General features: G+C 37.3%; 1 protein-coding gene across 1 annotated transcript; it reads right to left on the bottom strand.

The window, feature by feature from the left end:
• Positions 1 to 13,358: 13,358 nt before the first annotated feature.
• Positions 13,359 to 13,872, bottom strand: LOC124960372 (60S ribosomal protein L21-like). The gene has a single exon (XM_047519106.1). The coding sequence runs from the start codon at positions 13,870 to 13,872 to the stop codon at positions 13,396 to 13,398; it is 477 nt and encodes a 158-aa protein (XP_047375062.1). The 3' UTR covers positions 13,359 to 13,395.
• Between the last annotated feature and the right edge of the window lie 944 nt (positions 13,873 to 14,816).

Here is a 14,816-nt window from a genome sequence, read left to right as displayed (position 1 = left end):
TTCTAAGACATGGCAATCTGTAGGAAAGACTCATCTGCCTCCTTCCAAAGATGTTTAGACTTCCCCCACACTCTCTCCTTTCCTATATTTTTTTCCTTGTCTATCATCTTTGGTCCAACCCATGCTTCAAGCCATCATACTACTATAGTACTAATTTTATGTCATAGGAGAAGAATTCAATAATAATTGCATAACTTCTGTAATATCAATACTCTGTCTCCCCTGCTTCTTAAAATTCATCCTTTTGATACTCACTTTCTATCTCATGTGGTCTCTGGAATGTGAATTTCTGTCTGGGTTTTCCCATTACCTCTGTCTTTAGCCGAGAATCTATTAGGTGAGCATGTCTCCCTCTACCTTCTTCGGAATACAGTGGCATGAATTTTCCTCTTCTTACTCTGGCAGGTTTGGTTTATAGCATGAAGGATTTATTCCTTACACTTTCCTACTTAGACTCTAGAATTTATAAAAAGTGTTCCAAAGTTAGATTCTTAGAATAATTGGAGACTCAGATATGCCTGGCATTTAGTCCTCTTCTCCAATCAACTGAATAGCTATTTTTGTCAGAGATCTTTCAATAATGAATCAAAAGTGAGAGATGGAGACTAATGAAGATGAAATTTCAATGCAATCAATTATAAATACACTGTGTCACCACTTCATTATAAACACTCAAAGCTGAGAAACTGAGGGTTGATGATTTCCTTTCATAATAGGCAATGGAATATACCTCCCTCTCACATGAGTCTTGAGTGGGAACACTGGCGAGAAAAAATGTTCAGAAGAATAAATGAGTTTTCACCAATGAGTGAGTAATTACCAGTGATATGATAATAGGAAGCAAACATACTTCCACAGTTTGTAAATACTTGAGGCATTGGGAAGCCACACTGCTTTTCCCTTGTGTTATAACTACCCTTTCTATTGTATCCTTGATGATAAATTACCTCTGGCTTCTTTTTTCTTCTTTGTAGGATTTGCTTCATCACCCAGGCAGCATCTATTTACTGTAGTGTGAAAGCAAAGGGAAAAAAATCACATGATTTTGACAAAAAAAAGAAAGAAAGAGAAAGGGGAAAGTGGGAGAAGGAATTTCATCAAAATAGAGGAAACATTAGTAGAGCAGATGAAGGGGATTAAGGAGAAGGAACAGGGGAAAACAGTGTAATGAATCTGACTGAACTCTCATATGTGCATACATGGATGTGGCATGGTGCGTCCCAACATTGGGTATGTCCCAAGGATACTAATGAAAAGAAAAAGAAAAAAGCAAACTGCAAATGGATTGAAGAGGGACTAGCAGAGTGGACGGGGGGAGTAGGGGTCAGGGGAAGTTCTGGGAATTAAATTGGAGCAAGCTGTGTTCCATGTTTTGGTGATTATATCAGGGTGTATCCTGATGTTGTATGTAAGTAAAAAAAATTTTTTAAATAATAAAGATATCTAGGAAGAAAAAAAGAAAAAAGTCATGAAACTTCATCCATTTCTTGGTATCTCTTTAACAGAGATATGAAATAATAAGATCTTTAACTGAACTGAGAAAATAGTCATTATCCACCACAGATATGTGCTCCATTGGGCTCAGCAGGTCCTAGGATCTTTGGGGGTTTTGGCAAACTAAATTCTGGATGATGGAAGATAAAAGTGATTTTTTTATTTATTCCATTCACACAGAGAAATATTTCTCTCTTTCTAAACCATAGGAACTTAGGACACTTAAGAAAAACAACAAATGATTAAATGATATCCCAGTTTATGCAGCAACAAGAAAATAATGCATGAAAACCACAGGGCTCAGAATCTTCACCCAGAGAGATGAATTTCTGTGAGTAATAAGGAAAAGTAATAACTGAGTAGCTAGTATGCAACTGCAGATCCTACTGTCAACCAGGAAACACAAGTTATGGAATGACTCCAAAATCCCTATATTTAGTAGGGACAAGAGCAAGAATTCACTCCAAGTCAAATTTGCATCATTTTAACCAGACTCAAGGTTCAAGAGCAAAGAAAGTAAATCTAGTTCCGATACAGGAAGGTGGTCATACATGTGTAAGTCAGCTTCTGGTTGGAGAGTGGGATATATAACAATCTCCTTCCTCCCCTACCTTTGGTCTCATCTGCAGTGTTAAATGGACCATGAGTAAAGAACTGACTCAAAGTGTTGCTAAGACCCCGTTCCTCTTTTTATTATTGTTTGAATTGAGACACAGGTGGGGCAAACAAGAATATAAGGGGCAAGAGGGCTCTGAGGTCATAATCAAACTAAGTTCTTCAAAACAGCACTTTATTTTCATTTATACAGACAATAATATTGCCTAGAATTTTTTTGAAAAACCCCTATGGCAATCGGAAATGAGAAGCCCTTGTTACAAATCTATTTTCTTTTTCACTAACTACATGAGCTCATATATATATCATCTGAACCAAATGTATTCAGCTTAAAACAGAATAAATTTCCTAGGACATAATAGATGTGAAAGTTAAATTTTGTAATTACGATGTTGGGACCCCCAAAAGGATACCTGCAAAGTATGACTCATTAGCATGCAGAGTACTTATAACTGAAGGACATTTGAAAGGACCTCAGAAGCAAAATCTGACTTCCCAAAGTCAACCATAAAACCTAGAAATATTATTCTTTCCTTCTCCTGCCTTTCTGTGTAAGAACTGGCCATAAAGAAATTATGTGACCTCCTTTTCTCATGGAAAGTCAGACTTGCATTCCAAAAGCAGGCATTTCTCATACCCAAGAGGAAGGAAGGCTACACAGAGGCCAAGACGATTCTGAACAGACAGGCCTCACTCTCTTCCCATCCCCCTCAGTCTATCCCGTTGGATCCTACTCTCTTTGTGGAATCAGGCTTTTACACAAGTATCCAAGCTTCATCAAACCTAAGCAAGAATACAAATAGTTCCCCCTGGATCTTTGGACCTCTATTTCTGAAAGCTCCCATGCTGTGTAAAACTATTATTAAATAAATAGTGTTATGCTTTACTTTTGCTAACCTGTCTTGTGTCATGGAGGGGTCAGCTATGACATTTTTTTTTTTTTTTTTTTAGATATGTAAGTAACTGGTCATAGTAGTTTTGGTCATAAAATAAAGACCATAGATCTAAGGTAGTGGATATATGTTTGGATTGTTAATTAAAACATCTTTACCTCTTCCTTAAGCTTTTCCTTCAATTTTGATAAACATTTTTTATCTCTAGTTTTTCTTATTAAATATAAGAAATATATTTTATTCTCCTCTAAAACATTAAAAGAATATTAGTATAATTCACACTCCTAATCTATTTTTGCTAAAGTTTTGAAATTATCATTCAATGTAAAAAAGTAATAAACCAGCTTTAAGTAGTTAGCATTTTTATGTTCAATTGTTAAGCTTTATCAGTATCTGTGCACATTACCTGATTCCTTCCAACAAAAATAAACAGTATTTTTAAAAATACTTTTTGTAGGTAGGCACATACCTTTATTTTTCTAATTTATTTGTATGTGGTGTGAGGTTTGAACTCAATGTCTCACACGTGCTAGGCGAGTGCTCTACCGATAAGCGACAACCCCAGGCCCAATATCATTAATATTGACAAAAGATTAAGTTCAGGACATTGTTGATTGTGACAAAACTTTATATATTAAAATTATTTAAACATAGAAGATAAGAGATTAGCTTAACCAATAGACTTGAGCTATTGTTTCCTGGATCAACTGGACATTATCAGGAATATTTCTGTAGCATAAAATCCTTTATATTTACCATTCTTCTCTATAAGCTGGTGGTGATTTGCCCCTCGTGTTAATGAGATAATAAAAAGAATATTTTTATCCTGCTCAAGGTATCCTGCTTATTCTTTATTTGTTAAGTGCAAATCTATTTTCATAAAGGCATTTTCATTTAAATTTAAATGTCAGAGTGTATCTGACATTTCCTGCACACCACTGGAAGCCCTCCAGCCACCCTGGCAGCAAGCAGGCTTCTGCAGGCTTCCATGGCAGAGTGCCTGCCCCCACCCTGCTCACACACATAATCATAATCCACCAGTTCAGGATATTTATCACCATGTGGGGCCACCCTCGGCCAACAAGGAGAATTGCTGATGGATAGTGCTTCTTCTTTCTTCCCTAATGTGAGTGGTTATTAGATACACCCAACTCCTTGGATGAAGCAACTAGTTACCCACAGCAGTGACCATTGTATCACATCATTGTGTTAGTTTTCCTTCTTCCTCATTCATTCCTTTCCTCCCTCACTTTAGCTCCTAGGATCATATTCCAAATAAATTACCTGTCTTCAACCTCTTTACTCAGATTCTGTTTTCAAGGAAAGTTATGCTAAGATAAAGATACTTTTCAAACACCTAACCATTCTGTACATGGGTAGATCATTTATTACAAAGCTATAACCCATTTAATGAGTGTGTTTTTTCCATTTACAGGTTTGTTTGTGTCCATTTTTGTATTTGAAATAAGAATCTAACCATTTCCAGTACAGTATCTTTCTGTACTGTATTCAACATTAGAAATGCAATTGAACGAATCTGCCTGAAATCAAAGTGCCTGTACATTCTACTAGTCTTAAGCCCAGATAGATGCCAGGAAAGGTTTTTCAGGCAGCCAAATACATATTTGTATTTGGAAGTACAAATATGAAGAAGATGCCATCTCTGATTCAGAGGGAAAATGGATTCATATTCATATGAATAGCCACACACATGCCTACATATATATGAGTGATGCATTAGATGTAGTTATATGATATATATGAAACACCATTTTACTTATAGAGAATGAATACAGAAATAGTACCTAGTTATACCCTTCACCCAAATATCTTACCTGCTTCATCTTCCCTGAATTATTTTGAAAACATTTCTTAATATCTCTGGATTTCAGTTTTCTGAACTATTAAATAAAAACAATTATAGCTATTTTAAGAAGTTTCTGTGCAGATTCAAAAAAACCAATGTATTGAGTGTTTGACATTTAACATATGGTACCTACTATTGTTTCTCTGTTATGTAATCTATATTGTTATCATTAAGAGCAAATTTCATTTGCTATCATTAATGTAAAATGATCATTATAATTGATTCCAAAAATATAGTGCCAGACACTATGATAACCAGTACAACATAAGAAGGAAAAATGGTTACCAAAAATGAAGTTGGGTTGTTTATTGAACAGAGAAGAGAAAGCTAGATACAGGCTTTGAAGAGGATCTGGAGATAAAGATAGAGGCGGCAGTAGCCTCAATGTGTTCATGGGGTCACAGGTCCTCTGTATGCACAGTGCACTGCATGGCAGAACTCAGAAGTCTAGTGTGAGCTTATGACTTCCAGAGTCTGTCATTTGTAGAAGAGCAGCACTTCTTATCATCCTGGGATCCATGACAAAGTCACCGTCATTGCACTGCTGGCTTTTCCCCTCAAGAAAGGCTTGAGTTATAACTCACTCAGCCAGAGCTATTTAGCTGCCCTTTCTCTCTGTCCTATTGTCTGTTTTGTCATCATGTGCATTCAATTAAGATTGATATCTATACTAAGGGAATCTGAGTTCTCACGAAGCCCCAAAGAGAAATCACTCACTGGAAACCAAAGTACTAAGGCTCTGTTATGTTCCGAGGGCAAACTGCAACTGAATGATGAATTGCATACTCTGTTTTTTGTTGTTGCTGTAGTTAAGTGTATTTCAAATGATAGGATGAGACTCAGGTAAAATACGCCAGTAACACATGCAAACGAAACTACTCTTTTTATTAATGGATGGGAACCCTTACATCGTTTTCCACTGTATTTTATTCACAGTTATTTTCTCTAAGAACAAGAATGATTTACTCTTACTTAGGCTTATTTAAATTAACAATATATATTCCCTCCTTGATAAAATACGTTGAATTAATCCTTTTGGACTGCACTGAGAACAAAATATTGGAGGAGCTACTTAATCAAGAGCCCTGTCAGAGCTCAAATCCTGCCCAGACTTAGCAATGGGAATTGTGAGAACCATGATGCTGCTGGCAAAACAAATGAACTGACCCCGAGCAAGAGAAATGCCCCTCACCATGTGTTCAGATTTCACTCACACATCTAAGAGATAGAGTCTGGGATTTCCTGTTATGAATAAGGGTAGTATATTCACTGTTGTACATTCAGGTTTGGGGGAGTCCTGGAGCTTATATAATTTGGGGGTGGGTAATTTTGAAGAAAGGTAATTTTAAAATATAAATGGGATGTTAGCTATAAAAATCAATAAAATTGAGATCTTAGAAATGAATAAATTTTAATGTTAATACCACAAATATTACCAAATATGAAAAAAAGATCCATGTTATGCTTACTTTAGTAAAGTCTTGATTCAAGCTATAAAATTTTATTCACTTTATATTTTATATTTTACTTTTTATTTATTTATTTTTTTTTGTGGTACTGGGGATCGAACCCAGGGCCTTATGCTTACAAGGCAAGCACTCTACCAACTAAGCTACATCCCCAGCCCCTTTATTCACTTTTATGTTTGGGAGTTTTTGTTTGTTTCTTTCTTACTCTTTGTCTCTTCAGATAACTATTTTGTAGCATCGTTCTGTATAGAAATAAAAATAGAACTCTTTTCTATAGCATGGTTGATCAAACATTGTTTTCTATTACGATGGCTTTGAATAGGCATCAGGAGAACTGAGTCCTGTTTTGGGACTTGGTTGATGGCTGGTATGCAGACAGTGAGAAGAATTAGCCAAGACAGAGAGAAGCAGTTAAGAGTTTATTGGAGGAAGACACACTGTACCCTTATAGCAGGGACATGACAAAAACATCTGCTCACTGACTCTGACGGGTTCTGGGCTTATATGAGCTTCTGAGTTCTTTGCTGGCCTTTGGCAGGCTTTATGCTAAGAGTAGTTTATGCTAAGCTGGGGATTAGGCAGATTCCTGTGACTTGCCCGTAATGCCTATAGCATAGGCACCAAATCTCTGTGCCTGCTTCTTGGGATAGTTGGACAATCTTTTGAAAAATAGGATCTTTCTGTTTACATTTTGGTAAGTAGGCTCCTCTGATTATGTAATGGGACAGGATGAAAGGGAGGTCCTAAGGCTCATCTCTATTAATAGAGGTGGGGTGGTACCTGGGACAAGGATCCCTGCCTATCCTGCCTTTATGCCTGTTTTCTATCTTACATGCCCAATCGTTGGAGTAACATTCCACAGACTACACAGACTAGCCTCCAGCTTCTTCTAGTAAGTTTATATAATTCCAGGGCCACATGTAGTAGGAAAAACTCATACTGTAATATGACCTCTAGCATTGCATTTTCCTGTCACAATGCCTGTCACAGCAAGAATTAGGACTATTTCTTGAAGCCACATAGACCAAGAGGTACTTAACTATTCATGGAAGTGACTTCTTTCATAATAGAACTATTACCATCCTTTAGACTGCTTGTGGCAAATACTGCTTTTGATGCCTCACAAGGCAAATTTGGTCTCCTATTTTTCACCTGAGTATATGTGCAATATATTTTTGGACCTCTGCATTGAACTTTAACTTCTTTATTTATATTTTGTGTTTTTGTATTTTTCCAAGTCCCTCTAAGTTGAGAAACCCAGCATTGAGTACAGAGCCCTCCTAAGCATGGTATCTCCACTTTATACAGTAGAATTATGGTCTACCTACATATCAGAGGGCATACAGAGGATTGCAAGTTTGAGACCACCATTAGCAACTTAGTGAGGTCCTAAGCAACTTAACAGGACCCTGTCTCAAAATTTTAAAGATAAAAATAAAAAGGACTGGGGACGTGCCTCAGTAGTTAAGTGCCCCTGGGTTCCTGGTAAAAAAAATTTAAAAATAAAATAAAATAATATATATATATACATATATGTGTGTGTGTGTGTGTGTGTGTGTGTGTGTGTGTGTATAAATGTGTGTGTGAGTATTGAAATTAAAAAAGGGGAAAATGGAAACATGATTCTTCAAGCTAATCAGTCTTGTAAACTATGCTAATAAAAATTATTGGATGATTAATCCCATATTAAGGATTCTGCATTTTAATTTAGGCATGAGATCTTGGAATTTGAAGAAAAATATGATTGAAACCACTACTCTTCAAACTGTGCTATCATTACATGGCTTATAGCCTTTTCTTTCTTCTCTAAAATTCCCTTGATGGTTTATAACCTTAAACAGTGCTAGATTTGAAAGCGGGGACAAATTTAACACTTACACAGAATTCCTTAATGTCATTTCTTCTAACAAGCTTAGTGAGAAATGAAAAGTTGAAAGAAAAGACATTACTTACTTGTGTGCTTCCTCCAAGCAAAGCAAGAAAATAAATGTAACAGATTCCAAGCATTAGTGAACACTCTATTACCCCATTTTGTTAAGAATCAAATCAAAAGGGCCATCTGTTCTTGATGGTTCCTCTTTCTTATGTCCTTGCAAACTGTCTCCAGCACTGGAAGAATTCTGCCATGCCATAAAGAATCCCTCTGACTTCAAACAGACCATTACATGAAGACAAGATCTATGTATGACCCCAAGTACTTACTGCAAAAGAAAGAAAAAACCAACAAACAGATATGCAACAGTTGGTCTTCTGTTAATCAAAATGCTCAGGAAGTCTCAGTTAAATTGCATTTTCCATTTAAATGAAGGATAAGCATAATATCCTTCTATAGGAACTGCTGCACAGGACCCTGTTATTGGGCCATGCTTCTCACTGGCTTTTAACCCAAGTCCTCTCTTGATGAACATAAAGATCTCCTCCCACCCCAGAGCTTCAGCTCCATTACATTATGTCCAGAGGCCTTGCTCTTGCCTCCAAAGTTAAGAGCATTTATTTTCTATGTATTCACATTAGCCATGAAGTTTCACTTTGTTTTCTGATGCTGTTTACATTATAAGAACAATATATTTTTGTGGTGTTTCAACTTTAAAATTTTACATTAAACATGTATTTTTATACACCCGCTAGGAAAATGTGTTTTCCTAGGGGAAAGTATGTCTTTACCCACTCCTTACCCACAAGTGAGAAACACTGTTCCAAGACTAATGATTCCAATTTTCTGCTTTAGTAAATAGGATGGAGAGAACATAATTGAATTCCCATTTAGCGCTTAGGATTTAATTGTGCCTCCAACTTTGGATGATAAACTCAAATCTTCAATATATAGCATTATTGCTACAGATTCTCAAAATAAGCAAACTTGACTTGGGAGGTAGACCAAATCTGGAAACACCACCGGCACTACTCTCCTGTTTTTTTTTTTTTTAAACAAATTCTAAGTTACCATGAACATTATTCAGAATATTAAACTAGAAAACATTTAAGCTGTACTATGACAATGCAGCTTTGGTGATTCTCTCCCCACAGTGTCTTCTGTCATTCATGAAGAAAGAAGCTAATCTCATGTATCATTGCTCTACAGCTCCCCTATATTTGCAGAGTGTGACCACATTCCCTTGTTAGTATTTGTTCATGCTCTGGATATTAACTGTTATAGTTGTTCTCACATGCTACTGGCAATTAATTCATCATGCAAAATGCATGCTTTGGTGCCCTCCTAAAGCCTGACCTCCACTCTCACATTTTCCCAGGCTAATGTCATGAGAGCACCTGAATTCTGCCTCCAATTAAGAGATACTGAGTTCAGGAAGCGATAATAGAACAGGCTTGAAATGCTTTATTTTTATTTCACCTTTTCATTGTCCCTTTAAGTTTCACCTTGAAATTAATGAAGAGAGGACAGTGAGGTGAAATTGCACCATTTGATCCAGGTGATAACCTGCTTCCCTTTTTCTGGATGTCTCCTGAAATACCAAGTTTTCAAATAGACATTTAAACGTAATTAAGGCATCATAGTTTGTTTCAGCATCCCTTGGGAATGAAACCCTCCCCTCTATTTTTTGCTTGTAAGTGCATAAAACTATGATCATATCATAGTATCATGTTGCCAAAGGTGAGATAATGTGCCTATATAAATATAAATATATTTTTCATGTATATTATATATTATATATATTATTATATAATATGTATGTATTTCACAAGGTGAAGAAGGAATATATATATACATATATGTATATATATTCACAAGTTGAGGAAGAAGGAAGTATGGTTAACTTTGGATAGACAGTAGAAAAGAGGTTTTGGAAAGGGAATAATTGTGGTGGCTAAATCACCTTGCATCCCACAGAAAGTCTCATTATTATCATTGTAGAACAAAAGACAGTGGTGAATAAAATCCCAGCACCTGCAAAGAGATAAGGAAACTAAGATTACTTTCACAGTCACACACAAAGGGAAACAGGTAGCAGTTGGGTATACCTGCACTTAAGACCACAGGACAGAAAATCAGAGATGAGTTTAAATATATTCATCTCTTTGCTTCAGTATTACAAACCTCAGCTATGATATCAATGTGCTGCTATTGGTTAAAAACTGATGTTAAAAAAAAACAACAACAACAAAAACTAGCATCCAAAAAGTTCATTCAAGCCTGTTACTAGGGTAAGCATTGCCTTTCTCGGTACTGAAAACAATAAAAGTAAAGAAACTGACAAGTGTAAATGAGGTGTGAATATCTGATATTGAGGACTCAGGAAGAATCTGGTACCAGTTAGATCAGGGTGTGAACAAAGTATAAGGCAGAGTTTCCTGAAAAATTCCTTCATAATCCTTTACAGTCACATCATGTCTGTTTTGTATTCTCTAAACGAGGGTTTACAAGCTAATTTTGAAATCACTGTGGCTGCTGTCCCAGCTCACACACACTTACTGAGACCACCATGCATCAGGCACTGTGCTGGGCATGGGTGAAAGGAGCACAGACCCTTAAACAAGCAATTACCATGTCTTGTTGAATGAAGCACCAGGAGCCCAATGGGAGCAAAACTAAACTCATTCTAGAAGAATCAGGGACAGCTATGGAGGCGATGACTTTGAACTGGCTTATGAGCATATTGCACAGGGTTCTTGGTTACAACAGGAACTACATTTGGCTATTCTTTAGGAACCAATTTATCAGAGGAAAGCTCATGGATCTTCTAAGAGTCCATGCAGACAGAAATAACACGCCAAATCTCACCACAAAACCAATCCAGTGAAGATACACTACAGCCTCCTTGGGAATCCAGTGCAATTACTTGGCCACAGGAGTTGAATTTTTGCTACCTCCAAAAACTGGATGAAGCTGTCATCATCCCACACCAGAGTGCCTCCAGCCACAGCCCCTCTGCACAACTCTAGCTGTCAGATTCTGAGTGGTGAGAGTGCATTTGACTGGTGGAACCTGGGTCACATACAACGGGGACTTAGAAAGCCCATTTTCAGAATTTGGGCTTCTGGGAGTAAAGAATACCTAAAGAGTAGAAAGAGTACTTGACATTTCTATACATCAATAAAAGAACAATGGTCCACTTCAGAAGTCAAAAAAGACACTCACAGTATAGATCAAAGAGGAATAGCAGGTATGGAGGCCCAGGTAATGGAAGAGCATGACTTCAGAGTAGAGCTGCAAGAAACTCACCTAGCAGCAGCTCAGAAGTACCTAGCTAAGAGATGAGACTCTGTTAGTTACTATTATTAATACCATTATTCCCACATAATGTATTTTTTTTTTTTGTTTTTGTTTTTTTTTTTTTTTGGCGGTACTGGGGATTGAACTCAGGGCCTTGTGCTTGCGAGACAAGCACTCTACCAGCTGAGCTATCTCCCCAGCCCTCCCACATAATGTAAACATCATATCTTGAATGCTTTGCTGACATCGCTATCTCTAGCCAAGGTCCTGTGCTAGATCTTTGGGGACTGAAAACGTAGAGTAGGCCACTAAGCCCTTCTTTCGCCCATCTCAGTGTCTAACACATTTGAACCTATGAAATCTAAGACCTTTAGAATTACTAAGAAACATCCTCAACTGAAGCTTGTCTGGAAATATTTCATGTTAGAATGCTTAAAATCAATAACATGTGATTCCACACTATACAGAGGTGGGGCTCTATTGCCTAGGTAGCTGGCATGTTATGCACATTATATAACCACCTGGTATATAAGACAGGCACAGTAGATAATTCCTTAGTACAAATACTTTATCATAAACCATGCTTGCTTTGCAGGAGCTGCCAGAGTGGTTTGTATTTATTTCACATACCTGTGACTATCACTTACCTGACCCTGCCAGGAAGGAAATAAGCAAAGGATGAAAAAATAGGAAAGAAAAGTATTTTTCCAATTTGTTTGATTTTCTTACTGCAACTATAAATTCCACTTATATAGAAAACTCCCAATCCTTTAATGATCAGTAAGTCAACAATTTTACACAATGTCCAATTGGTGAAACAACCACGTGGACAGGCAACACCTCCGAGATCAGTGTCACTCAATAATTAGCACACTCCCTTCTCATTTCTAGCATTTTAAAGATAGCTTGTACCATCAGCTTGTTACAAATACTGCTTCATCAATAAGTTATTTTCCGTAATGCCAGAATTGCAATTAAATCCTTGAAGTTTTCATATTTAGTTACCAATGCAAAGAAATATCCCACTTTCCTGGTCCAGGCATTTCCATCCTCTATTTACTGCCATGGACTTTTTTCTGAGGTAACTTTTTTGAGTTCTCCATTTTAAGTACGTTGTTAAACAAACTCCCAACAGAAAACAGACTGTTCTAGCTCAGCTTGTGACTAAGAGCTACCTAACCAGAAGGTTCAATATCTCTATATTCCATCTCCATTTTTCTTTCTTATGATAGTGTGATCAACTTTTAATTAACCCACCAGAGATGGCTAGAAATCTAGGGAAAAAAGCTTGCTGTCCTCTTCCCTCAGTGTTGAATGTTTGTGAGGTTCTTTGGCAGTTTTCTGATAGGTCTTGAAGGAGTTATAGAAGGCAGGCTCCTTCCTTTTTTGCTCATATTTGCAATGCTAGGGATTGAACCCAGTGCCCCACACATGCTAGGCAAGAGCTGCTTTCTGAGCTCTACCCCCAACCCAGAGAGATCCATTTTTAATAGTTGACTGATTTGAATACAATCAAGAAAGACGTGGGACTATATAGAAAGACAAATGATACTACACCAAAATAGAATATGAAACAGCTTGGACAATCAGTCTTCAAACTTTTACTAGAAATCCTGCAAAGACCACAGTGGACAAGACTTCAGAAAAGTAAAGAATCATTTCAGGGAAAATGTCATAAAGGATCAACTCTGTACTTACCAGTAGACACAATTTCATATTTTAAATGAAATACAATTAGCAAGGAAACAGCACGGCTTCTCCCTTCCCTGAACAATACTTATCTACTCCCACATAGAGGTAGCTTACTTTATAGAACAATTTGGGTTTTTGTTTTTTTTGTTTGTTTGTTTTTAAAGTTCACAGGCTTTTATTTTTTTACATTTATTATGCCATGAATTCATAGGGAATAGGTTCCAGCAGCTCAGGCTCCTTTCCATTTGTTCTCACAAAATGCGCTTCTCTGGGTGGAGCAGGCTGGCATTTCAGCTGAACCCAGGTACCTTTCTCTTTGGCTTCCTTCTTTTTCTGATCATTTTCCTTCACACGTTTCAGGAAGCTGTCTCGGCTCTTAGAGTGCTTAATATGCTCAATACACACATTAATCCTCTTGGCAAGAATCTTGCCCTTAACTTGCTTATTCACAACAATGCCAACAGCATGCTGGGTAACATTGTAGACTCTCCCAGTTTTGCCATGATAACATTTATGGAGCATTCCTTTTTGAACAGTACCCATTCCCTTAATGTCTACAATATCACCTTTCTTACATATATATGTGGCCAAAGGAACAACTCCATGTTTTCTAAACGGCCTAGAGAACATATATCGGGTTCCTCTCCTCTTTCCCTTTGTGTTCGTCATTTTGGCGAATTACTGGAAGATGGCGGTTCCGGCCGAAAGGCCAATTTGGGGTTTATAAGATACATTCACAGACATCATCTCTTCTGGTTCTCACATCAGGCAGATAAGGTAGTCTTCCGTTCACTTTAGGAGGCTGAACTCAGCATTATTTCCCCATATCGTGCAGCTAATCAATGAGTGAGTCAGGCCTGTAATCGTTAGTCTGCTCACTTCTAATTTCTGACCATTCTCTTTTCATTGCCCTTTAAACTGGCACTTGTCATTATTCATTCCATAAAAACCAAGCACCTGACTGTGCTTGTTCCTGAAGAAGAATCTAAGTAACCCCTTTCCCAGGTCCTCCACCTTTGGCATTACCAAGTGAGAGGGGAATGATGCAACTGCCCATCACACCAAATACGAGAGGCCGGTCAAGCACATATTTTCACTGCTATTGCCTTCTTAGCCACCTTGACCATGGAGGGTACCCAGCAAGAGTATTCCTCCAACAAATGTCAAACTGTACAATGTATAAAGGCCATGTCCTACCTATCCCTACCCTAAATCTGCCTTTTATAGAAACTTTTCCTTCTTTACCTTTCTTGTTTTAGTAACCTTCATTTTTAAAGATTTTCTTCATTTTCCTGCTTGTTATGGTCCAGTGATGAATCCTTAGCAAAATCAAGAGCATGTCTACACAATGAGAAGGCTATAAAAACACTCACCTAATTAGACACAATTAAAGCCAGAACCTACCATGACCTTAGAGGAAATTCAAATTTCCATTTGCCATTCATCTGGATTAATGGCTTTTTCTATTTCAACACAGTATCTTCAAAGAATACAGAAATGTCCAAGGCCTTGTCTAACCCATCATTTACGTCTTACTTTACACAGTCTAACCTCTTAATCACTACTCCCTGTCTTGTCTAAATATGCAAAACTTGAATAAGACAGTCTCTGCC

The sequence above is a fragment of the Sciurus carolinensis genome, chromosome 11 (genome assembly GCF_902686445.1).
Source record: "Sciurus carolinensis chromosome 11, mSciCar1.2, whole genome shotgun sequence".
In the NCBI taxonomy this organism is placed as follows: domain Eukaryota; kingdom Metazoa; phylum Chordata; class Mammalia; order Rodentia; family Sciuridae; genus Sciurus; species Sciurus carolinensis.
Note: the sequence above shows the minus strand (reverse complement) of the source record. Positions and strands in the feature narration are given on the sequence as shown.

Excerpts from the sequence above, each read along its gene's own strand:
- LOC124960372 (XM_047519106.1), bottom strand. The coding sequence starts at position 13,872 with ATGACGAACACAAAGGGAAAGAGGAGAGGAACCCGATATATGTTCTCT.